A 24,422-nucleotide genomic window follows, 5' to 3' on the forward strand; every position below is an offset into this window, starting at 1 on the left:
AACTGAATCACTTTTTAAAATCTTTAGAAACAAACAACATTCAGAAGGGAAATCCAGGCCCAGGGGTCCATAGGGAAAATCTACCAGTCAGGAAATAGGCCGTTTTGAGCCCTATACCTGGAAGAGGAGGCCACTCTCAGCTTATTTTATAAGCTAATCTTGATGCCAGAACACAAAGACAGTATAAAAAATGGAAAAGTACAGGATAATCTTATTCATAAACATAGCCACAAAAATCCCATGATATTAGCTATTTGAACCAGGCCAGGAGGAATTCCTTGAACCTGGATCTGTAGACCGATAGGAAGGTTGTGGAGGAGCCCAGGAGGCCTGGAGAATGGGCTGCCCGTGCACGGTGGGCAGGGAGAGGTGCATGCATGGCCACACCACCCTGCTAAATGGGACAACATGCCTTCCCTGCCCCGGCTGCCGTCCCTCCTGAAATGCTGTGGCCCTGCTCAGGCAGCCTGGCTCCCAGGCGTCCTTGCCACCAGCATGGCCCAGGAATTAGCCATGCAGGATCACCTCATACCCCCCCTCCTTCTCTGACAATGACCATGACACTACCCCACACCATTCCGAATAAACGACCCTTCATTTAAGAAAACAACCAACTAACAAGAAACAGATGCTAAAATGCTAAAATGAAATGAAGTAAAATAAGTTCAATATTGAGAGGGGAGAATTTCAAAACGACAAAAAATTTCCAAAATGTCTTGTTCTGCCTATAACAAGGACAGGGAACTGTGGGGGGAGGGAAGGAGGGACAGGGAGCTGTGAGGGGAGGGAAGGAGGGACAGGGAGCTGTGAGGGGAGGGAAGGAGGGACAGGGAGCTGTGAGGGGAGGGAAGGAGGGACAGGGAGCTGTGAGGGGAAGGGAAGGAGGGACAGGGAGCTGTGAGGGGAAGGGAAGGAGGGACAGGGAGCTGTGGGGGGAGGGAAGGAGGGACAGGGAGCTGTGGGGGGAGGGAAGGAGGGACAGTGAGCTGTGGGGGGAGGGAAGGAGGGACAGGGAGCTGTGGGGGGAGGGAAGGAGGGACAGGGAGCTGTGGGGGGAGGGAAGGAGGGACAGGGAGCTGTGGGGGGAGGGAAGGAGGGACAGGGAGCTGTGGGGGGAGGGAAGGAGGGACAGGGAGCTGTGGGGGGAGGGAAGGAGGGACAGGGAGCTGTGGGGGGAGGGAAGGAGGGACAGGGAGCTGTGGGTGGAAGGAAGGAGGGACAGCGAGCTGTGAGGGGAAAGAAGGAGGGACAGGGAGCTGTGAGGGGAAGGCAGGAGGGACAGGGAGCTGTGGGGTCAGGACAAATGGGAAGTTGAGATACAGGGAGGAACAGGAAGTTGAGGACAGCCAAGTCTTTGGCTCCTAGTTTGTTAAAGAAGGGACAGGCCAGCTCGCCTTTCTTAGAGTGAGGTGGTCTTAGGGGTGGAAACATCTACGGCATTATCCATTTGATATCCAAACAGATCTGATCCAGACATTTTAACACAATCCTTAGTACAGGGTTATTTGACACAGGGTAACAAATCAAACGAGTCAATTATCCACATTTCCCCAAATTCTATTATATAATTTCCTGCAGAGCTAGGCAACCTCAAATGTGTGTGGCAATTCATTGTTGTTCTAATGTTCTGAAAAGGAAATGGGAGAGGCTAGAAACTTCTGTGGGAAGAGTGAAGGGGTGCAGCGTTAGACTGAGAGGCTCATGTCTGACTTTCTCAGTTCTCTCAGCCCACAGCACCAAGCCTGGCACATGGTTTGTTGAATGACCGCCTTCATGAATGCAGGCAAGAAGCCTGAGTGTGCAGGGCTCTCGGGGTGCCGTACCGGCTGTCCATAGCCCCACTAGAGCTGCATCCGTGCACACCAGCTGTCCCAGATGGCAACTGCCCTACCTCTGTGTGCGTCTTTGGGCAGTGTCTGTGCTTATGAGGACTGGAAATCTGTCACTCTGTTCCTGGTTTAAGAGCAATCCACTTATTTTATCTTGGTTTACTTGGCATTCACTCTTTTTAAAAATTTAATGAATCCTTATTAAGTGTCCACTATGTGTCATGTGTGATGTTAGGCTGGGGGATGGGAGAGTGACAGTCCCTGCCTTTACAGGCCTCCTGATAAACTAGTGTTTGTTTGGGCTCTTTTGCATTCCCTCTTTAGTAAGAGGACAAGGCCATGGGCACCTGCTTGATTTTAAGTGAGGCTGATTATTGACCCTTGGGGTTGCTGTCCAGAGGAGAGGGCTGTGGGGACCTGATATGGAGGCAGGGAAATAGGCTCCATGGTCAGAGTGAGTGGCTTTGAAACCAGTCTCTGCCGATTAACCAAAGTGTGGTGCTGGAAAAGTCACTTAGTCTCTCTGAGCCTCACTCTCTTTATCTGCTAAATGCAGATGATGTATTTTGGGTCTTTGATTGGCACCTCTTGCCTTCAATAAATAGTAACAATTACAAGTGCAAATTCTTTTCATTGCTATATAAATGTACTCTTAGGGTCCCAAGGTGGGCCTTTGGAATTGTCAGTATTTAGAGATGAAAAATAGCAGAGCTCTCTAAAGGGAGATGGAAATGACAGGTGAAGGCAGCCATCAACTCTGCCCCAGAGGGACAATTAGCAGCTGCCTTTGTTGACTGTGAATGAAAACAACCTGAGTGGTAAACTTCACCTTCAGAATCTCAGTGAATTTCATATCTTTGTGTCATTTACAGTTTGACCTGCAGGAGAAGGCAAGGGTGGGCTGGGATGCAGATTTTACAGATGGGGCAACTGAAGAAAGTGTTGCGTGCACCGTGCACAGTCAACACGGAAAAGCCTGGAAGTTAAGACCTGCTATTTCCTACCACTTGCTGGTGGTGAGTGGAGCCTGTCACTCAACCAGTCTCTCTCATCCTCTATTTTTTCATCTGTAAGGTGGGAACACCAGCATTTGCCTTGCAGGTTCCAGTGAGGATGAGATGCATTCGGTGTGTGGACACTTGGGTCGTGGGCCCGGGGCTGGGCAGTTGTGGGAAACGGTTAGTACGAGTGTCCTGGGTTGGAATCTAGACCCACAGTGAAGCGCCAGGTAGCAGCAGAGATGGGGAGAGATGACCTTCTTCCCAGGGAGGCGCCCTCTACGCTGTAGATGTCAGGAGAGCTGGTCTGATTCCAGAGCTGCTAAATCACGTTGGTGATTCCAAGTTAGAGAATGATACGTCCAGCATCTGACCTGCTCATGTTGCCTGCCAACCCTTCTTTGCCCACACCTTAGTTTAGTGTGTGTTTGTTCTGTCTTCCAGCTCTGGATGAATACGGCAGACAACCTGGAACTTGCCCTCTTTTCCCATCTTATGGAAATTCTTCAATCACCAAGGTAGGTTGGGCTTTGGCAGCCTGGGAGTTAGAACTAAAGGCTTCATGCCAAGAATAGAGACCAAGAGGGCAGGAGCATCAGTAGTTCCTTCCTGCTCCCAGACCATTAGGTCCCCAGGGGGAAGCACATCCCACCCGGTGGCTCAGTCCCATATGCAGGGCAGGGCTGTTCCTTCTGATGGGCTTAAGCCTCAGGAAGGTAGGCGCAGAGGGCCTAGAGGCCTCTCTAGCCCCAGTGACTTGCACATACTGGGGGCTCAGCAGACGTGGCCAGCAAAAGCCATCTCTCCCCTTGAGTCCTGAGGTTCTCCAAGTCACTTTTGGAACTAGTCAGAGCTCTTTGGTTGCAAGTGGCAGAAATACAACTCAACCAGATTAATAAAGGAAAAAGGGAAGGAGAGAGGGAAGGGGGAGGAAGGGAAGAATAGAAGGAGAAAAGAAGGCCGATAGAGGGAATTCATTGGCTCGTACAATTGAAAGGGGCAGATGTTTGCCGGGTGGTGCTCATGTCATTTTATCTGAGCCCTGTCACCGCTCTTGTCTCTGCCTCCTCCACGCTGTCTTTGTGTTGGCAGGCTTTCTTCTGCGGCAGCCAGGTGGCTGCTGGGCAGCTCCTCAGGGCATATCCTCAGCATAGCACAGTCAGCAGAGAGCACTTTTTTTAATTCGACAGTCCTGGCTCTCGGGATTGGGTCCCAAGGCCAGGCTGGGAGCATGGCTTCCCCTCTGCAGCGAGTGGAAAGGAATTACAAAAGGTGGTCCCCAAAGCGAGCCAGGAGCCGTGATCCGAATAAGAGAGAAGGGAGGCCTGGAGGCCCGCACATCACCCGACCTGCGTCCCCACGGATCAGGCTGGTCCAGTGATCATGGGCACCTCTGGTGTGTTGAATGTGTTTGTGGACATCTTTCCTTCAGGCAGTTATTACTGAATATCCATCATAAACTCACCACCCATCACACCCCTTTCTTAGTGCTGAGTTCAGAGGTGAGTAAGGCAGCCTTGCTGAGGAGGAGGAGGAGGGACAGAGGGGCCGCTCGGTGCTCCGTGCTGTACCAGCAAGGCGCTGATGGCAGGCAGGTCACCAAGTGGCCAGGGGCACGTCCTCTGTGTCACAGCCGCTGCTAGGTCACACTCAGAACTGGGCTGGTTCTGCCTGTTCTGTGTGTCCGGGACGTGGAGCTCAGCAGAATGTAACATGATAATACCAGAAAAAGACAGTTGGAGAGGAGCAATCCACCGAAATTCACGCCGCTTCGCCTTTTCTTCCCTCCCACCTTTCACTTTCTTCCTGTACCTGCTCCAGTTCTAAGAAACAGACATTTACCCTGGGAGCAGTTTTCTTTGGGGGAGTAGAATTTACTGGAAACCGGATTTGTGATTATCCTAAGGAGAGGGATGTGGATACCTGAATTCTGCCTTTTCCTCCTTTGCTCCCAGCGGCGTGTTCATCCACTTTGTGGTTTGGGGCGGGCAGGAGGAGCGCACATGCAGACAGGAGGGCCCGTGCTCCTGGCTGTTGGGAAGTGCTCTTTGGTCACATGAGCGTCTGCTGTCTTTGTTCTGAGTTTTCTGAGGCCAGCACGAGTTTTCCCTGAGGCTCAGAATTTAAAAATCAATAATTGGGATTTGTCTCTGAAGGCGGTTTCCGGGGGCTGGAAGGAATGGGAGGCGCGTGGCCCAGTGACCCTGGCACTTGGTGGACACATATTCGATGGTGTCTGACGGCATCTTGACAAGTTGCCAAGAGAGCACTGGAGTCAGAGGGCCACGGAACAAGCCTAGCTTGGAAAACCTTTTTAGCAGAAACGCAGCAAATTTGGTTCATTCCAGTAAAAGCTTTTACTGCCTCTCTCCTGGCCTCACCAGGGAAGGACCCAGAAATGCTGAAGTTGCTCACCAGACAGGGCTGATACCTAAGCTTGTCTTCCTCTTCAATGAACCGAACCTGACCCCCTCCAAGATCCCCACTATCATTGCCATCCTGGGCTGTCAGCTGAGGGGCCACTTTAGCATCCGGGACTTGCTCAGGTACTGTACCAAGCTTCCCCGGGGAAGGGCAGACTCTCAGGCTGTTTTACAAAGGAATATAGGTCCCACCTATCTCCTGACCACACTCAACCCATCATCACTTGGAACCTTCTAGGGGGTTTTGCTCAGGGTTGAGCGTTGGGAAAAGGGATGAGTTTGCTTGAGGATGGGACAAGCAGGTTTCCCCGGCAGGGCTGTGCGTTCACTGCCCCCTGGTGCTCAGACTCCCATACCATGCCCAAGAATTCCAGAATCTCACAAGCACAGCCATGGTCACCAGCAGGTGACCCCACACTTCCCAAAGGACAGTCCCCACTGGCACCACATTTAGCCTTTTCTTTCCTCGTCATTATCTGATATATTGATCTGGCAGAGCCAGAGTTAACTTCTCTGATGAATCCTGACAGAGTTGAGAAGTCTCCAGAAACACTATATCAATCACAGAATAATGTGATTCCCCTCAAACTCTCACTTGAAGACACATTTGGGTAGATCTGTGTAAAAAACCACTAATCTGTGCTCAGCAGACATGGTTGAGCCCCCTTGGAGCATGTCCTTCTCTCCCTGTTCGTACAGGATTGGGCTGTTTATCGTGTACACCCTTAAGCCGTCATCAGTGAACGAGAGGCAGATCTGCGTGGATGGAGCCCCAGACCCTTCCATGCCTGGTGAGAAGACCTTTCCCAGCTGCCAGTCTAAGGCAGCGGGACGGCCCTCATGGAGCCCCTGAGAGGCGGGCGTTGTGGAGACATTTGGCAGAGGGAAGGGCTGAGCCAGAGGAAGGGGGAGGTACCCACAGCTGAGCAGGGATTACCAGGCAGTGGCTTGGGAGGCCACGGTTTTATGATGAAGGTCACAAATGAAATCAAATCATACATTTCTGCTTCAAAACCTGGAATGGCTTCCAAGTCCTCCAGGGTAAAATCAGTACCCTGTAGACCAGCAGGCAGGATCCTTTGTGCTTTGGCCTCTGCCTCCCTCCCTGGTTGAATCTCCTCCCCTCTCTCCTTTCCCATGAGTCCCACCCCCAGCACTCTGCAGCAGTGTGGCCCTAAGTGTGATGGCCTGCCCTTCGTCCCCGCTTGCGCGTGCTGCTCTCTCTAGAGCAATGTCATTCCCAGCCCCTACTAGACTAGCCACTTTAAGTCCAGTCCCGACAAGCCAGATTAAGTCCCTGCTCTGTGCTTCTGAAGCCCCTTGGATTTACCGTAACATACAGATTTGTGGTTTTTTTCCTTGAGTCTACGTCTTTCCCCAGCCAGATGCGGAACAGCAGCCAGGTTTGTAGCATCCTTCTGCTAGGGTGGTGTGGAAGGAGCCATTACGACCGTTTTGTCCTGGGCCCTCTGGATTGCGCTGTCCAAGATGGGAGCCTCTAAGCAATGTGTCGCCGTTTAAATTTATGTTAATTAAAATTAAATGTAATTAAAAATTTAATTCCTCATTCACTCACTAGTCACATTCTAAGTGCTCAATAACTACCTGAGGCTAGTACTGCTCTATCGGACAGGGCAGATACAAAGCAGTCTGATCATCACAAAAGATTCTCTTGGACAGCGTTACTTAGTCTAGAAAATTTATATTATATTTTACCTTTAGATCAAGCCTCATAGTAGGAATTACTACTCCCATTTTGCAGATGGAGAAACTGAGGTTCAATGAGATAAGGAGCTTTAATCACAGATGGGGCCAGAGTCTAAACAGAGGAAAACCTGACCCCACTTCTCTGAGTTGCCTCATCAGTCCTAGTTCTGCAGGCTGGTGTGTGTCCTAAAGTGGTCGTGAAACAACCGGGCAACTGAGGGAATGGGTGAATGGGTGCTGGGTTTTTAGTCAACCTTCCTCCTGCTATGGACTTTGTTATGAAACTTTTATCTAACCCAACATGCTGAAACATTGTTAACATGTCCTCCAGGGCTTTAGTAACACTTTAGAAATCAAATTTTTCTTCCACTGGCTCCGTATACCTCTCCTATGATTCAGGCTCTATTTTTAGTGTGACACAGATATGCAGAAGGCCTAGCCTGGAAACAAGGTGAAAGTAGGAACCAAGGGAAGGAAGACCATCATCTTCACCATTCTGGTCCCAGTAACTCACATAATACGAGCACATAGTAGGTACTCATGAAATGTTGCAACCTGTGATAAATTTTAAAAAATTCTACTGAAAGATAAATTTGCCCTTATCATTTTTAGGATGATTTTTTTTTTTTTTTTTTTTTTGGAGGTTGGGAAGCATTGAAGACATTTCTGATTAAAGGAAACTTCAGGAACCTTTTCTGAAATTCTTTGTAAGCATTGTATTAAAGTCTAGAATCAAATGCCAAAAATCTGAGTCCCATCCATGCCACAATTCTTGAGTAAGCTAAGCATTTGGTGAATATGATTGCTTACTGCAGCAAATGCGATGTCTCTTTACATCCGTTTTCTCTCAAATCTGAATTCTTTTTTGTAGCTGGAAGCCAAACATCTGGAAAGACAATCTGGCTCAGGAACCAGTTGCTGGAGATGCTGCTCAATGTAATATCTTCCCCCCAACTTCATCTGTCCTCTGAGTAAGTAGCTCCAGGAAGAGCAATTTGGCACGAGGTTGCCTCATACAGGGTGCTGTATTAAACCTTTTCTTAATGAAAAGTTTAGCATCTCTGAGTCTATTTTCTGCAATGTGTTTCCTGCACTCGTCAGAAAGAAAATTACATTCTCTCCACCCAATAAACCAGACCTTGCCCTAAGATATTCTGATGCAAATGTTAAATGGGCATGAGGAACTAGAAACAGATTTGGTATAATTACAATAAACTCCTTTTGTCACCATCGCTATAGTGTAATTGTTATTGTTTTGGCAGTTGGGATGATCGCTGATTTTGATGTCCTGTGCTTGGCAGATAATAGACTGGAGAAATGGTTAGCCTAAATAACATCTATCAAGGAAAAGGCTTGCCAAATTCTTCTGCTATTTACTGTTAGTGATTTAGTTATTTTTCCAAGTTGGAAGAAGCCTCTACCTTCAATTAGCTTTCAAAATAATGTGTAATCATAAAGCTGATTCCATTAAATCCCCCCTGCTGCCTCCCTGGAGCCACTCGTTCAGCATCTATTTCTTGAGCACCTACTGTGTGCCAACACTGTTCCTGGCTCCTAGGAGGCATCCCTGAGCAAGTCAGCCCAGATCCTTGGTCTTGTTATGTACACGCCTTAGTGTGTATGTGTGTTTGAGGGTGGTGGTGAGGAGTTACCCTTCAGTAAATCAGCCTTGCAAATAGCACTTAGAAATTTACCAGCCTACAGGGCTTTACATTCCTAGAATCAAAATGTGGTATAGCTGAAAGATCCTTTGGAGATGAGCTGTTCTAACCCCTTTCTTCTCCATCTTTTTGGAAGGAGTTGTATTATAGTGCAGCGCTTAACAGCTGGACTCTAGGATCTAGACCTTCTGGGTTTGAATCCCAGCTCTGTCCCTTCCCCTGGACTGGGGGGGCAGTTACTTAAGCCTCTCTCTATTCATCTGTATGAAAACAAAAATGGTACTTTCAGCAGATGGCTATGGTGAGGATGAAATGAATCAATGTATGGATAGCCCTGAAAATGGTGCCTGGGATACTGTAAATACTCTATAAGTGAACTGCTATCATCACCATTACCTTCATCACCATCACCTTCATCACCATTACCATCATTATCAGGACCATCACCACCACCATCATCACCATTATCACCATCACCATGACCATCCTTACCCACCATCCTTGTCGTCTATATCCTCACTGAGGAAATGACCAGAGCACAGCACGAGCCCTGTCAAAGTCATCCAGTTGGGAGACATCAGAGGCAGGGCTGGAAGAGAGGATGGTCTCTTCTCCTCACTCCTAGTGCAGTGCTCAGCTCATCCCAGTGGGTACCAGCCACACCCTCATTGCCCAGGACCCTCCCCTGCCTCCCAGAAGGCTGATCCTTCACTAAACCCATCATCTTAGCTGGGTTGGCCACTTACCCTCTGCCCTCAGGTTCTCTCCAGTTCCTTCCAGCAAGTCTGTATTCTCTAGACTCATCATTTTAAAGTTCCTTTTTGAAAGTGACAGTTCATCATGGGTTTTTTATTTTTGCCTAAACTGATAAAAATGCATAAACATTAGACTATTCCATTTAGATTAATTTTTATCAGTGTCTATAAAAAGGGCGGTGAATAATCATTTGTGTTTTATATGACTATGTTGATGATAATTAAATCAGATGGGAGGCCTGTCATACACTACTGTGTACATATGAATAGTACTGAAGTAGGGCTATTAAGAGGCATGTGCATTTTTACATCTATTGATACATAGTTTCCAATTGCTTTGAAAGGCTTTGGCCAGTTTACACTGCAGCCATTAATAGACAAATGCATCTAAATGCTTACCAGCATTTTATTTACCATTCTTTTGAAATGTAATATGTACTTTGCCAAATATTATCCAAATGTTGACCTTAACTTTCCTTTCCTAGGCAACTCGTGAGGTTGTACATTTCATATTCTCTGGACATGTCACTTGCTCAGGGACTGAGAGATAATTGCTTGCATTTTTTGACCTTCCAGGTCAAAGGAAGAGCTGTTTCTGAACCTGGGGCCCGACTGGTTCCTGCTGCTCCTACAGGGCCACCTGCATCCAAGCACCACTGTACTGGCACTGAAGCTGCTGCTGCACTTTCTGGCAAACCCCTCCCTCCGTGGGCGATTTAAAGACGGCCTATCTGCGGGATCCTGGTTGGAATGCAGCACCAAGGGCGTGGACGTTGTGATGGGTGAGCACTGCTGGCTCCAGGAAGCAGGGCGCCACCCGGTCCTGGGGTGTGAGCGAGGACCAAGCAGGCCCTCCCCAACTGGGACCTCTGCAGCTCCCTGCAGTAGGATCCCCTTGACCCCAGACTCCAACGCCTACACCCACACCAGCCCCAGTGCTCTCTAACTCCCTTTGCAGCCTCTCTGCACGCCAGTCACTGGAGGCCGCCTTCCATGCCTCAAGGGCTGCTTAGCTCTGTTCTCCTAGACACTTTATATTCTGCTTCTCTTCCTGGAATGCCTCCGATGTGGATCCAAATGCCACTTCCTCCAGGAAGGGAGGGGTCTCCCTGAATTGTGGCACTTCTGTTATAGTCTCTCTGCCTCTATTATTTTCCTCTATGGTGTTTATCACAATACGTAAGCATACATTTATTTGGGTATTTAATTGTGTAATGTCTGACCCTCCTATTACATTGTAAGCTTCACAAGTGTCCAGAATTCTGTACATCTGTGGAAACCCTATGTCCTTGTTGCCCAGCACAAAGTTGCCTTGTTGCCTCCTACCTAGCAGGCATCAAGTACCTGTTTCTGAGTGAATGAATGAGCATGGCAGGAACAGGGAAGGAATTATTGTTGAGCACTTTCCTGTTCTCATCTGAGTAGGGCGTACATTTCTATCCAGTGTTTTCTGTGATGTGAGAGGGTGGCAGGGTGCTCCCTCACATGTCCAGTCCCCACCTTCATCAACAGCTGTTCTCACCTGGATTTCATGCCCCTCCCCTGTAATAGACAACCTGAAGAGCCACCCTCCATCGCCTGAGCAGAGTCCCTGCCGGCTTCCTGGGTTCCGCGTCTTGAGCGACTTTCTGGCCCACCATGTTCACATTGCAGAAGTCTACCTCATCGTGTCCACCTTCTTCCTGCAAACGCCACTTACAGAGCTGATGGACAGTCCCAAAGTAGGTCCTTGGAGCACTCCTGGCACAGAGCATCATGCTTGGTTTTCTGATTCCATGTGACTAAGGCCATCCCCTAAGCCACTCTCTGCTTATCTCCCAGTGCTTTTTCTGACTGGGACTGTGTTCTGACCTGCTTCCTCCCCTAGCAGTCCCGCACCCTTGGCTGGCCTGCCACATGCCTCCTACCGGCCCCTTGGCTTCTTTGGCCTCCGCCTCCCATCATCCCTTCCGGAAGGTCTCTGATTTGGATCAGCCCATTTTCAAATCTTCCCCATCTGGGCACAGCTGGGGAAGTTACATGATGCTGGGGGGTGGCATTGCCTCAGCACCCTGCTATCCACCATCCACCTGTGCCGACCCTCTTCCTCACCTTCTCTCCACTGCCCCTGGGAAAGGGAGGCTTTCCAAGGCTGATCTCAGATTCCTTCAGCTCCTTGACCTCACCCCACAGTTATCCTTTTTTCATTTTCATTCTGTACTTTCAGTTTCTCATTTTCTATGGACTCTTTCCTCATAGACCATAGTATGTTAAACCATGTCCCACTTAAAACTAGAAGCTGCCCCTGGATTCACACACGTGACCAACTGCTGTCCTGTTTATTGCTTTCCTGTCCTTCCTTGGCCAAAGTTCTCCAACGAGGCGTCTGCGCTCACTGTGTGCACCTTCCCACCACCCACTGTCACCTGCTTGCACACGGCCCAAGTGTTCATTTGCTTTCGCTCCTGCGGCATCAGGTTCAGACTCCATAGCTGGCCTGGGATCCTTCATCTCGGGGGGCCTGACTTGTCTTTCCAAGCAGGCTGCAAGTCGCCAACCCTTTATCTGTGATTCCGCTAAATCGCCTCCCCAGTGAGACTGGCTGTTACTGATTCCCTGTTCACACCATCACCCACCTGGGTGGAGTGTCCTCCGCCAGCACTCAGCTCAGATGCCACCTCCTGCTTTGACCCCCTTGGCAGAGGGAACCATTTCCTCCTTTGTGCCTCAGTGTACCTTTACCTTATATGGTACCAACACGTTTTCATGCTTGCCTTCCCCCTTAGTTACCGAGCATCTGAACAGCAAGCCCAGCTTTTCCTCGCCTTCTTGGACACCTGACAAATAGCAGACTTGGAAATTGTTTCTTGGTCTTAAGGAGTTGAGTCAAACTGAACTGAAGTGAAATATAGGAGGGGAAGGACTTTGCAAAGAGAACGCTAAAAAATTCACTTATCTTTCCTATCTTTACAGTTAACAGATTTAAATCTTGATATAGACTAATAGTATTATAGGTCGCACTTCAAAATAAAGTCCTTAACGTGCTATGCTAAGGTAATTGAGACCCTAAATTTTTATTTCTCTAACATATTGTAGGAAACAAACATCTGCTAAGTGTTGGGATCCATGATAGATATTTTACATATTTTATTTTGCTTGATATTTAAAGAATCCCTTGGGGTAGGTAATGTAATTTTCATTTCACAGAGAAGGAAACTGAACTGCCAAGAAACAAAATAGCTTGCCTGAGCTCAGCTATTAAAAAGACAAAGTCAGGCCATTCTGATTCTAAACCTCATGCTCTCTCCTCTACACTCTGCACTGTCCTTTCCCCTGAAGCCTTTGAATTCTTCATATGTCTTATATAATCCCATTTACAAAAATTCATTAAAGTTGATTAGGACATTGAGTACTTGTGATGTCAGACCAGAGGAACTAAACTCGATACAAGTTGCTAGGGAGTCTTCATTCAGCACCTTCTTAGAGGTGTGTGTTTTCTTTATGCAACATCAACTGGGCTGGGGTTTTTCACATGGGCTCACCTAGACTGCTACTGTGCTGTTTTGCATTTCCCACTGAAGCCCCCCAGAAATGTGATGCACCGGCTGCAAAGCTGGTCCCCTTCGTGTGTAGCCACAGGTCTTACAGCCCCAGCCTCCTCCTTCAGGACAGCCTTGATGCCATGCTTCAGTGGCTCCTGCAGAAGTACCACCAGGAAGAAGTTCTCCGGGCCGGGCTGTGCACAGAAGGTGCCCTGCTGCTCCTCGAAATGCTAAAAGCCACCATAAGCCAGGTGAGACCCACTCCCCACATGCAGCCCCGAAGAGGTTCTAATGGGAAGGCCAGTTTGGAAGGGTCACCTTGACTTTTCCTAGCAGCTTCCCAGTAATGCTGGTAACTAGCAAGATGAGATAGAAGAGGCAGGGAAGGTTCCTAGAGATGACTCAGGTGCACAACTGGAAACCCAGCCTAATGGTCCCCAAGAAGCACATAAAGCTCCCTGGGGACATCTATTTTCCATTTAAACATTTGTGTAAACATTGGCTTTCTTCACTGGGAGATTTACTGCCTTCAGTCAAAGGGAACATTACTGAGGAGGAAGAGGGTCCTGTCTGCTCAAGGAGCCCACCTCCACCAAGACAGGGAGGCCTCGCCCATGAGTGACCTGTGAGGGAAAGACCTGTCAGAGAAGACAGGTGACAACCAGCTACAGGCACAGCGTGGAGAGGTTTCCACAGCGGGAAGCCTCTGACCTGGGCCTTCAAGGTCCACTAGATGTGGATAGAGAGGTTATCTCAGATGTAGAGCAAAGGCCATGTGGCCTGTGAGCAGGAGTGATTAATTAATGGTGAGTTGGGTCAGCAAGAACTTGCAGGAGAGGCTAGAAACTTCCAACCTCATTCTGTAGACACCAAGGGCCATTGGAGGCTTATTGTAAGGGGAAACTTACTGCTTTTCTAAAATGATACATGATTGTCTTTAACATTTAAACAAAAGAGAAAAGCAGAAAGTAAAAATCACCTGACATACACCCTCCCAGAAATGACCACTTTGAACTTTAGTGGAATATCCTTCTGGACACCTCTCCAAGATCATGCCATATCCTTACAGAGGATGTGACCGCAAGACCACATAAACTCCGTTTGCCTTTTGTTCTCAACATTTTCAAACATCTTTCCATGTCAATAAAGTGGAAAAATATCAGAATCATCTATATTTGTAATAGTAATTTATGCTGTTTTTTGGAGTGTTTGTTGTTATAAAATGGTTGTAATGAACTTTCTTAAATAATTTTTTCTTTTTAGCTTTATGACCTCCTTAGCACAAATTCTGGGACGCAGGATAGCAGGTCAAAGCATACTTTCTGTGTCTTCTTTTAGATGCACTTCTTAGAAGGATTGCACTAGCCATTACACACACACATCCCACCAGCTAGTTTCTATCTCAGGATCTCATATGGATGTGCACAGCCCACCCCCACAGCCTCCGCAGCTCGGCCAAACTGCGATGCTTTCATAGTGGAGTTCTTTTGCATTTATTATTACTGAGGTTGAAACCACTTTTCATATGCTCATTAATTATCTCTATTTATTTTGTTCTATCTCTATTTATTTTAATGTAAACTACTTGTTTCTATCTTTTGCCAGTTTTTCTGTGTGTATGTTTAATTATGCTGAGAAAGCACAGATCCCACTTTTTTCCTTTTTTGAAACAGAAAATTTTTTCATTTTTATTAAATTTTTAGCATATAATTAGGTGATCATATGCCTTTTTTCTTTTAACCAATTGCCTGTGATGAATTACACCAATAGATTTCTTTGCATTCTTGCAAGGACCTCATTTAGCCACTCAGTTTTTATTCTGTTTGTTAATATTTTATTTATGGTTTAGTATGCATGTATATGAATAGTATTGGCTTGCATGTTTCTTTTTGTTATAATTTTGTCAGGTTTTGGTATCAGTATTATGCTAGTTTTATATTTAAAAGAGACTGCTTTCCCTTCTTTATACTCAAGAAGATATTAAATCCATGATTCTTATATTATTTAAATTGTTCCGATGAAACTGACTGGCCCTAAGTTTGTTTCATGATTATTGACTTGTTTAGACTTTTAACTATTTTTTTGACTCTGTTCAGTTAATTGACATTTTAAAATAATTTCCCATTTATTTAATTTGCACAAGTATTCTCTTTTAATTCATTTCATTTTGAGTGTATTTCCCCTTCTCAGTCTCAGTTTGTGTGTCCATGTTCTCTTGTTACCTGCCTCTCCTGGTACTTAAGGAGCTGAAGGCTTGTGGGTTTATTTAAAGAACAACTTCCTTGGATACATTTATAAGTCTCCTGATTTTTTTTTTCCTGTCAATTTCTAAGATTTTGATTTTGGCATCTTCATTTTTTATTGCTTTCTAGAATTTCTGTGATTGCAGTTTAGAGTTCTCTTTGATTCATATTTTTAAAATCCATGTGGTTGAGCTTCTTGTTTTTTATTTTTAGCTATTTATAATTTTGTTTTTTCCCTGGTTGGGTTATATGATCTGCACATTTTTCATCTTTGGTAAATTTATTCATGGTTCCATTGTAGGACTATGTGCAGTTAATTTGGGGGGTGCCTAAGAAGGTATATATTTTCTGTTTGTAGCATAAGGAATATGTTACCTATATAACCAATTCATTTTTTAATGTTATTAAAAATAAAGCAAATAAAAATAACATACAAGCATTTAAAACAAAGAAAATACATAATATGGTAAATGAAGTAAAAATATAAGACCAAATCTTTATATCATAATAGCAAACATAAAAAGATTAAATTCCTGTGTTAAGGATATGACTTTTAGATTGAATAAAAAACAAGACCCAGCCTTCTGGGATCTAATATATATGTATACATAACAAGAACAAAGTCACTTAATGATTGATTTGGTACAATGAAGATATCTATCTTGAAAGCATCATTTACCAAATACAGGAGACAAGAATCAAAATATAAAAGACAAAAGCTGAAAGAATAAGAAAAAAAGGCTAGAAACTTAATTGTAGTGAATAGTTCTAACATATCTTTCTCAGACTGTTCAGATTTTATTATTTTATTTTATTTTTTGCCTGAAACTTTACTTTGGTATTATGCCGTTGCCCAGTAGTAACCATAGATTAGTTTGCCTGTTTCAGAACTTCATATAAATGGAACCATACAGTATGTATTGTTTTTGCATCTGACCTCTCTCACTCATCATTACATTTTGTGGGATTCACCCATGTTGTTGTGCATATCAGTAATTCATTTTTTTATTGTTGAGTGCTATTTTATTGTGATAATCACTGTTTATCCATTTTGATTCATTTCAGCTTGGAAATACCATAAATAAAGCTGCTATATACATGTTTTTTAGTGGACACGTCTACTCCTTTCTATGGGAGATATACTCAAAAGTGAAGTTGTGGATCACAAGCTATAAACAGGACTTGCTTTAGTAGATAATGCCAAATAGCTCTCCAAAGTAGAAGTACCAATTTACATTCTCCCCAGCCCTTATTCTGGAAGGGTTCTAGCTGTTCCACAGCCTTGCTAGTGTTTTGTGCTGTAAGTTCTTTGACGGTCCTTTGGAATAGATGGCGTTGTGTCCATTGTGAAAATGTGGAGGCTAACTCACTCAAGCAAGGTCACAGAGCAGGGACACAGTGGAGGCATGTGTGTCTGGCCTCAGTGTTGCACTCCTGGCCATGGGCATGCCTAAGAGCCTTCAGGGGCATCTCTCTTGCTTGGTACATCAACTCCAAAGTGCTCTTCCAAAAGTCTAAGTCCTCTCTATCTGACCTCCTCTCCCTGCTTCTTCTGTGTTTACCCTGTGCGAGTCACTGAAAATAAGCCCAAATTGCTAAAATGTCTCATTTGATCCTCACAGCAACCTTTTGAAATAGGTCACATTATGATCCTTGTTTTATAGAGTTGAGTCCAAGGCCTGGGGGAAGTAAAGAGCTGGTCTAAAGCTGCACCGTTAGCAAGTGGCAGAGGCAGGATTCAGTCCAGGTTTTCTAACTCCAGAGAAAGCTCTCTGAACTCCTGTCTTTCATCCTCTCCTGCAAATCTAACATTGTGCCTCAAGAACCTGGTAGAGAACTCAGATGCAGGTGACTTCAGAAATGGCTTCTCTCTGCCTGCCTACTCCAGCCCCATACAAAACCCTCGTGGGATCCCAGAAATGTGATTCTAATGGTCCCAAGTGTATTGCCTTTCTTTCTGCACTTAGATTTGAGTTTCTAAGTGTGAGACACAGTGCAGGCACTCGTTGGCTACTTGGTTAATGGGACATCCTAACTCAAGCACCCCAGGCCAGCACTGAGTGGCAGGCTGGTGGGGAAATGAGGGTGCCGCGGATGGGAGGGGCTGGGGCTGAGGAGCTGGCCTCACAAAGGAAGGGCCTGGTGTGCTCCTGTAGCATGTGCAGGAGCAGGCTGAGCATCGGTCCAGGTGCCATGTGGCTGTGCAGGGAGTGACCCTCAGGTTCAGGCTGGCCAGTTTTCCAGTTCCAGGGTATCCACTCAGGACAGCAGGGCCTCAGGCAGCAGCTGCATACACTGGGTTAGGGTCAGTGTCTGGACAGTGGCTGGCAAGGCCAGCCAAGGGAGCTGGGCTCCAGGGGGTGCTACTGTGTAGTCAGGACTCAGGGCAGAGGCTCAGCTGTGTGGCCAAGACCAGATGGGAGAGACGTTGTGGTGTCTGAGCAGACTGGTGCCCAGGCCTCCTCAGGGGTAGTACAATAGGAACCATCCCAGACCCCTGGCTGGCAGGGAAGAGGCTCTTTAAGCCCCACCAGCCTCAGATAAGGTGTGCCCAGGTATTGGCCTGGGCAAAATCTGCAGTGAAAACATGAGTGCCAGGCTAGGGAAGGCTGGATTTACTTCTGAGGGCAAGTTCCTGAGTATAGGGTGCTATGTCTAATCACACAGAGATCGTGTGGGGAAGACAGCCAGACTTTAGAGCCAGATTTCCTGTGTTCAGTTCCGGGCACTGACTCTTACCCACTGGGTGACCTTTGGCAAGCTACCGAACCTCTCTGGGCTTCTGGTTACCCACGTGTAAAATAGGGGTAAACACAGAACCTACCTCAGAGGGCTGTCGTGAGGTGGGAAAGGGAATGCGTGTGAAGCCCTCAGAACAACGTCTGTGCATATTAAACCCTTCCCCAAACCATGGGCAGTACCCGGTGCTGAGCCGCAGTCTTAGGTGTCTTGTTGAAAGTCTCAGAAAGGAGTCTTCCCCGGGCCTCAGCTCCTCTGCCTTAGCCAGCCCCTGCCCTGAGCCGCCACGCACCGCCTCTCACGAAGCGTGCCTCAGCCCCCCGCAGGTTCTGGAGACAGCGCCTGGGAGCAGGCGTTCCCGGCCGGCGTGCTGCAGTTCCTCGGCCTCGTGCACCACACCTACCCCCAGGACCCGGCGTGGCGAGCCCCGGAGTTCCTCCAGATCTTGGCCACAGCCACCTTCTCCCTGGGAACCCAAAAGGTAGGACATGCCACTGCCCCCGGGAGAGGAGGTGTGAGCTTCATCATCCCTCAAGGGACAAGGGAAAAGTTCCTCCCCACTCGCCCAAATTAAATACATTCTAAGGCAACTTGATTGGAACATTGAATAAACAACTTGGGTAATTTTCCTTTTCTTGACTGAGGTGCAGGTCCAGGTCGTTTTCTGCTCTGAGACTCAGTCATTGTTTTGAGCTGTTAAGGACCTCAGTAGTGAGGAATTTGATAGCAGATCGAGTCCAGTTCTGAATGGAGTTCCCACGCACTGACAGGGGGGAACGATGAGCCCCATTCCAGGAAGGCTGCTGCCTGTGCACCGGACAGGGGAGGCCGGTCCTGGCAGAGCATCCTGTTCGGCCTTTGGTTCTCAGGACCTCGTCCTGTTCGCAGGTCCCTCGGGTCATGACTCGAGTCTCCTCCCAGGCAGTGGGTTTGCTCGGAGGCCCAGCTCAGAGCCAGAGGAGCCAAGGGTGGGGAGGGGAGAAGGGCTGACCCAGGGCTCGAGAACAAGGCCTTGGGTCTTGTGTGCTGGGAGTCAGAGAAGGGCGATGGGAAGTTGTGTGAGTTTCAGGCCCAGAGGCAGGCCGCGCAGGTTAAGGGGTGGCGAGTCAGGTAGCTGAGAGCATCTGGGAGCTGAGAGGAGGAGCAGGTGAGAATGGGTGCAGAAGGTCAGGTATAGGAGGAGGATGGGCAGAAATACATGCATCCACCTCCACCTGGGCGGATTAGGGAGCAGGGACCCAAAGAGGGAGCGTGAGCTAGCCATGTCTGCAGGCCAACTGACAGCTGCAGCTAAAGGCAGGGCACGGTGCACAGGGGGATTTGCAGACAATGCCAAGCAAATGCGGGGGTGGTTGCTCCATAGCCCTCTGCTAACTGACAAAATGAGTGCACAACACACTGGTTTACTAGTGTGTCTCTGGGCACAGCCCCCACCGGCCGAACCTGGTGCTTTACGTAACCCGAACAGCCACCTGACAAAGGTGGTGTCAGTGAGAGGAAACGGAGATGCAGAAAGACAAAGGTGCTTACCAGTTTCTTCCCGGCCTCGTGGGGGTCGCAAGACCCATCTTCCAGCACAGCTGAGAGAATGAAAAATGCTGCACTTCACCTGATTAACAAGTGACAGAGCCAGGACTTAAGCCTCACGCCCTCAGCCCAAAGCCATGTCCTTTCCGTTATGGTCAGTTTAAAATAAAATTAAATGGCCAAATAAAATGTAAGAGTAATTAGTTTTAACAAAAAGACTATATATAAAGACTAGACTATTTTCAAAATAGTGGTTTTGAGATGGTTTGAGGGATTCATATTAACTGAAGTGACTTACTAGAAAAGTGAGAGTGAAAAAACTCAATCGAGAGCAAAGGAAGGCCCTGCTGGCTGCAGGAGGCGGGGTTGAGACCCGCACGCAGAGGCCAGGCAGCCAGGCCAGGCGGGGAGGATGGGGGAGACTAGGCCTTCCCCTGCACCCTGCTAAGTGGGTGCTCTGTAGGGGGCCAGTGGCCTGACACTCCCAACCCAGATGTCCTGCTCAGCCCCTATGCCCAAGGGCAAGGCTTGCCATCTGCTGGGTGGGGTTCCAGCCCAGTGCCCCGGCGTAGCCCAGGCGCACACTCTGACCCTGGGCTCTTCCTCCCCCTGGTCAGCAGCTCCTGCTTGGGGGAGGGCCCGGCCCAAAGTCACTTCTGCAGCTGACCATGGGCAAGCAAGCCAGGCCCCGTCTTGAGGCTCCTGGCTCCAGTTCCCAGGCGCTCCTCCCCACCCGTCCTTGCCTGTCCCAGCTCCAAGTTGGCTCCTCGAGGCCTTTGTTGCACAGAAATGTGACAGGCCCTCTTCATGCAGAAGGCTGGTGGCCAAAGGCTTCGATTTGCTGTGAATTTATATGGCATCTTTCCAATCAAGGCCGCACGGAGCTAATTAATGCAGTCACCACCTCCCTAGGTGCCATTAAATTCATTTTATGGCTTAATTAAGAATGGCTGCATTAATTTTATGAATGAGCAGAGGGAGGTGCTAACAGATGAACGTGCAGGAAAAGTTCACGGGCTGGGAGTCAGCAGTCCCCCGCCGAGTGTCCTTGGGTGCGTCACTCAGCCTCCCAGCTTCTCTGTGTCCTCCTGGATGTATCCGGGGTAATGAGCCCTGTCCACTTTCTCTCCCAGCATTGTAAATATAAAATGGGAAAGACAATGCCGAGGCACATCAGGGACTTGAGGAAAGGACTCTGGAGTCCTGCTTCTCCGTCATTCTCCCCTGAGGGTCCTACCTGTCAACATCAGCGGAGCCTGGGCAGGAAGTCAAGGCGGGGGCCCCACCAGGAGGCCAGAGTAGGCGTCCTCTGACCATATACTGGGTGCCAGGCTGTGCCATGTCCATTATTCTCTCATTTCATGCTCACAGCTCCGTTGTGAGATGGTTTGTATTGTCGCTGTTTACTGACGGGGGCTGTGGCGGGCAGGGAAGCAGCTTTGCCCAGCATATCCTGGGCTTTGTCTCTGAGTACCGCAGCCTCTCTGACTCTGGGCTTACCTTCTCTGTACGACACGGCCTAGCCCAGGTTCTCAGACCACAGCAGGTCACCTTACAAGCTACTGGACCCTGGGCAGGCGGCCTCCTTCCTTGAAGCCCCAGTTTCCCCACACGTTAGGGTGTGTGATGAGAACCCTGCCCACGCACACTGCAGATGTAGGGATGAAAGGGCTTGAGACAGGGCAGGCTGCTCATGTTGGGGTTCTCTTGTCTTTGAGGGGGCGGTGGCTGAGTCTGCCTGGAACACCAGCAGTCCTGGGGCTGCGGCTGAAGGTGACAGCCCTGTGAAGAGTCTGCAGGCTCCTGCCAAGTCACATCTCGCCCGGAGGCAGCTGAGGGAGTTCATGCAGCTTCTCCTGAGGGAGCTCCTCCTTGGGGCCCCCAGCCCCAAGCAGTGGCTGCCCCTGGAGGTGCTCCTAGAGGTGGGTTGGAGAGGGTGTTTTGGGGCCGTGTGCTGTGGAGCTTGCAAGGGGACAGGCACCCTCAGGGAAGGGTGTCCCCAGGGAGAGGGAGAGCCAGGGACTGCAGTGATCAGAGGGTAGGGGGGAGTCTCTGAACTGCAGGACCTGGCAGAGCAATTGGTGGTAGAGTGAGGGCAGGGGCCCTAGAAGCAGAGCCTGAGGAGGGGGCAGTTTGTGGAAACGATTTATTGAGGGGGGCATGCTCTTAGGAGAAGGATGGAGGCAAGCAGAGGGGGTGTGGGAGAAGTTAGCCCAGAGGTGGTCTCAGCTGGAGCCTGGTCCCCAGGGGGAGCTGGTATGCTATCTGCCTCCCAGATTTGGCCCCACCTCGAGGCACCTGCCAGGTGGCCATGGGCTGTGGGCTCCCTCCTTGCCTCTTCACTTGGGGAAGTGGGTGTCGTGTCCTGGGTGAGGCAGCTCGGTCGTCAGAGTGCAAAGCCCCCAAGAAGGGGCAGTTGTGAGCTGTCAGCAGTCCACGTCAAGGCAGCTGTGGCATCAGTGCACTGCCAGGCAAGGGCAGTGGTGGGTGCTGAGTGGACATGATGGCCGTGTGGCTGCTGTCTCAGTCAGTCCCCGGCTGTGCTTCCAGGCTTCTCCGGACAATGCCACCAGTCAACAGAAGCGAGACTTCCAGTCTGAAGTCCTGCTTTCCTCCATGGAAACATTCCACATGATGAGCGGGGGCAATGCCCTGATACTCACAGGTGAGTGGGACAACCTGGGCCTCCCTGTGTCTGACACGAGGCCACTGACCGCTGAGCGGGAAAGCCAGCGTGCCCCCCAGCAGGTGACCACAGCCATGGGACGCCACCCTCCTCCTGGGTGTCAGTCCCTCCAGGCATCCACAACAGTAGCTCACTGACCCTGCCCCGGCCCCCAGTGAAGGGGTGTTTGCCGCTTTCCATAGCACCACCGTCATTGCTGGACCACACGGAGACAGAAGGTTCTTTTGTCCTGTGAGCTAAAATCGGTTCTCCTCTAGCTTCAGTAGAAATGAGATCTCTTCCCATAAGGGAAGTCAAGATCCTGGAATTTCACATCGTCTGCTCAGCGTTCTGCCTGAGTACGGAAGAGGTGCGCGGCCCATGTTTCTTATACAAATGAACCTGGGTGAACATGCTGCCATTGCCCTTCAGAATTTCAGACTGAGGCTTCATTCCAATAACTTAATTCCAAGGTAGCTGTACCTTCTTGGCAAGATTAAATAAAAGTCCTTTCTGTGGTTTCTGAGCCACGGGACTCGTTGGGGACATGACTCATCTTCTGATCCTCCTTGCCCACAACTTGGAAACCCTGCCTTCTGGGCCTTTCTTACAGAGAGTGTGAAATGTGGGGGCGTGGCAGGGTGGTGCAGGGTGTGGGTGTGGCTCTGTCACTGGACAGCCGTGTGACTCTGGCCTGGGCAGGTGCCAGCACCTGTGCATGAGGACAGCAGTCGTGGCTAACTCATGGGGTTGTTCCAGGGGTTGGCTGACAACGTCACACACATGTCTGGGCCTGGTGCCTGCACTGTTGTGAGCATAGACCGACCACCAGTGTTCCACCTTTGTCCCCAGCCACACGTAGCAGCAGGGCTCCAGGTCTCCAATCATTGGCCTCAGGCACTACATTCCACCCCATCCTCATTCTAAAAAGCCACTGGCGGAGATGCTTCCCCTGGTCCTTTCTCACCACTTGGTTTATGTCACTGACCAGATTATTCATGATGCATTTACTTGGAATAACTATGTGCGCCGGGCACCTCCCAAGTACAAGACTCTGTCTTTGGAGCAATGGGGTGCCTGGAGGTGACTGAGACGTGGTTGGTCACCATGAGGGGCTTGGAGACTGTGGTGAAGTCCATGTAGACCCTCAAGCCAGCCTGTCTCCTCCCCGACCGCCAGGCAGTAAAGAGCCTCAGACAAATGCAGAAGCCGCCGCTGCTTTGCTCGCAAACGTCTCCTACTTCACCCAGAAGCTGGTGGAGAAGCTGAGCGGCGGGACGTTCTCGGCAGACCCCAGACACATCCTTCTCTTCATCCTGGAGCACATCATGGTGGTAAGCACGCCCCGCTGACTGACCGGGCGCCCGGGTGGGGTGCTCCTGGCCACTGTCCAGCTGGTGAAGGTGAGTCTGCCGTCCTTCCCTGGAATAGCATCTGATCTGGGCGGGGAAGGAAGTGCCCAGGGAGCACGTGGTGGTCACTGAGTGCCCTGCAGGGCCCTCACCTCAGGCCACCTGAGATCCATCTCAGCCACTGGGGCCTCCACTCCCTGCACTGGCACCTGAGCGCTGTAAACTCCTACACGCTGCTTCAACCCCTTGAGAGTTTATTGTCATTATCGGTTTGACCTTAATTATTTCTCATCAACAAAGAAAGGACTAACGACGTCTTTGTCTCTGAAAGGCCTATTTCATTTTCTTCCGTGGTACCCACCTCTATCTGTCATATTTGTACCTTCCTGAAATTGAGGCAGGAATCTAATATTTTTACCTGGTTTTGTTATTCATGCCTGTGCTCTCTCTCTCCAGATAAATAGATCTACGTACATACCCACGTGTGTGAATGCATGCCTATGGATCCGATCTAAAATGCTGCCGTGTGTGTGCGTACATGTGTGTACACACCGAGAATTACACAATCTCAAGATCCTAGCATTGAAAGGGGCCTTTTTTAGATCCCCAGCCCTGTTACATGCTGGAGACCTTTCCTGACAAGCCTCCGTGAGCCTTTGCCTGAACCCTCCTGTGAGGAGGGGTTCACTGTGGGACATACAAGTTGTCCCACCCATGGGGATGTCTGTGGTTCTAGAAAGTACTTCTCTTACCAAGCTGGAATCCACCTCCAGCAACTCCTATCGGCAGCCTTGGGCATGCCCTCTGCAGCGGAACCCAAGAGAACCGTCCTCCCTCCTCTTCATAACTTGCAGAGAGCAAAATTGGCTCCCCTAGCACCTTCCGTCTGCAGAGTCACCCACAGACCCCAGGCCTGGGCCTTGGCACAGTTCCTAGGGCAACCGTCAGTTTGTCTGATGCACAGGTCCAGGCAAACCTGGAAAAAAAAATGTATTCAGTGGC

At 49.0% G+C, this 24,422-nt stretch overlaps 1 protein-coding gene across 1 annotated transcript in view; it reads left to right on the forward strand.

Annotated features, from left to right (window-relative positions):
- Positions 1-24,422, forward strand: part of WDFY4 (WDFY family member 4) — a 262,564-nt gene that overhangs the window by 86,293 nt on the left and 151,849 nt on the right. The window contains exons 24-34 of the mRNA XM_069461073.1: positions 3,272-3,345; positions 5,212-5,373; positions 5,950-6,041; positions 7,829-7,928; positions 9,950-10,155; positions 10,925-11,094; positions 13,020-13,145; positions 18,193-18,357; positions 21,122-21,325; positions 21,954-22,068; positions 23,248-23,402. Of these exons, the coding sequence (XP_069317174.1) occupies positions 3,272-3,345; positions 5,212-5,373; positions 5,950-6,041; positions 7,829-7,928; positions 9,950-10,155; positions 10,925-11,094; positions 13,020-13,145; positions 18,193-18,357; positions 21,122-21,325; positions 21,954-22,068; positions 23,248-23,402 (1,569 nt within the window). The remainder of the gene's footprint in view (positions 1-3,271; positions 3,346-5,211; positions 5,374-5,949; positions 6,042-7,828; positions 7,929-9,949; positions 10,156-10,924; positions 11,095-13,019; positions 13,146-18,192; positions 18,358-21,121; positions 21,326-21,953; positions 22,069-23,247; positions 23,403-24,422) is intronic.

The sequence above is a fragment of the Eulemur rufifrons genome, chromosome 28 (assembly GCF_041146395.1).
Source record: "Eulemur rufifrons isolate Redbay chromosome 28, OSU_ERuf_1, whole genome shotgun sequence".
In the NCBI taxonomy this organism is placed as follows: Eukaryota; Metazoa; Chordata; class Mammalia; order Primates; family Lemuridae; genus Eulemur; species Eulemur rufifrons.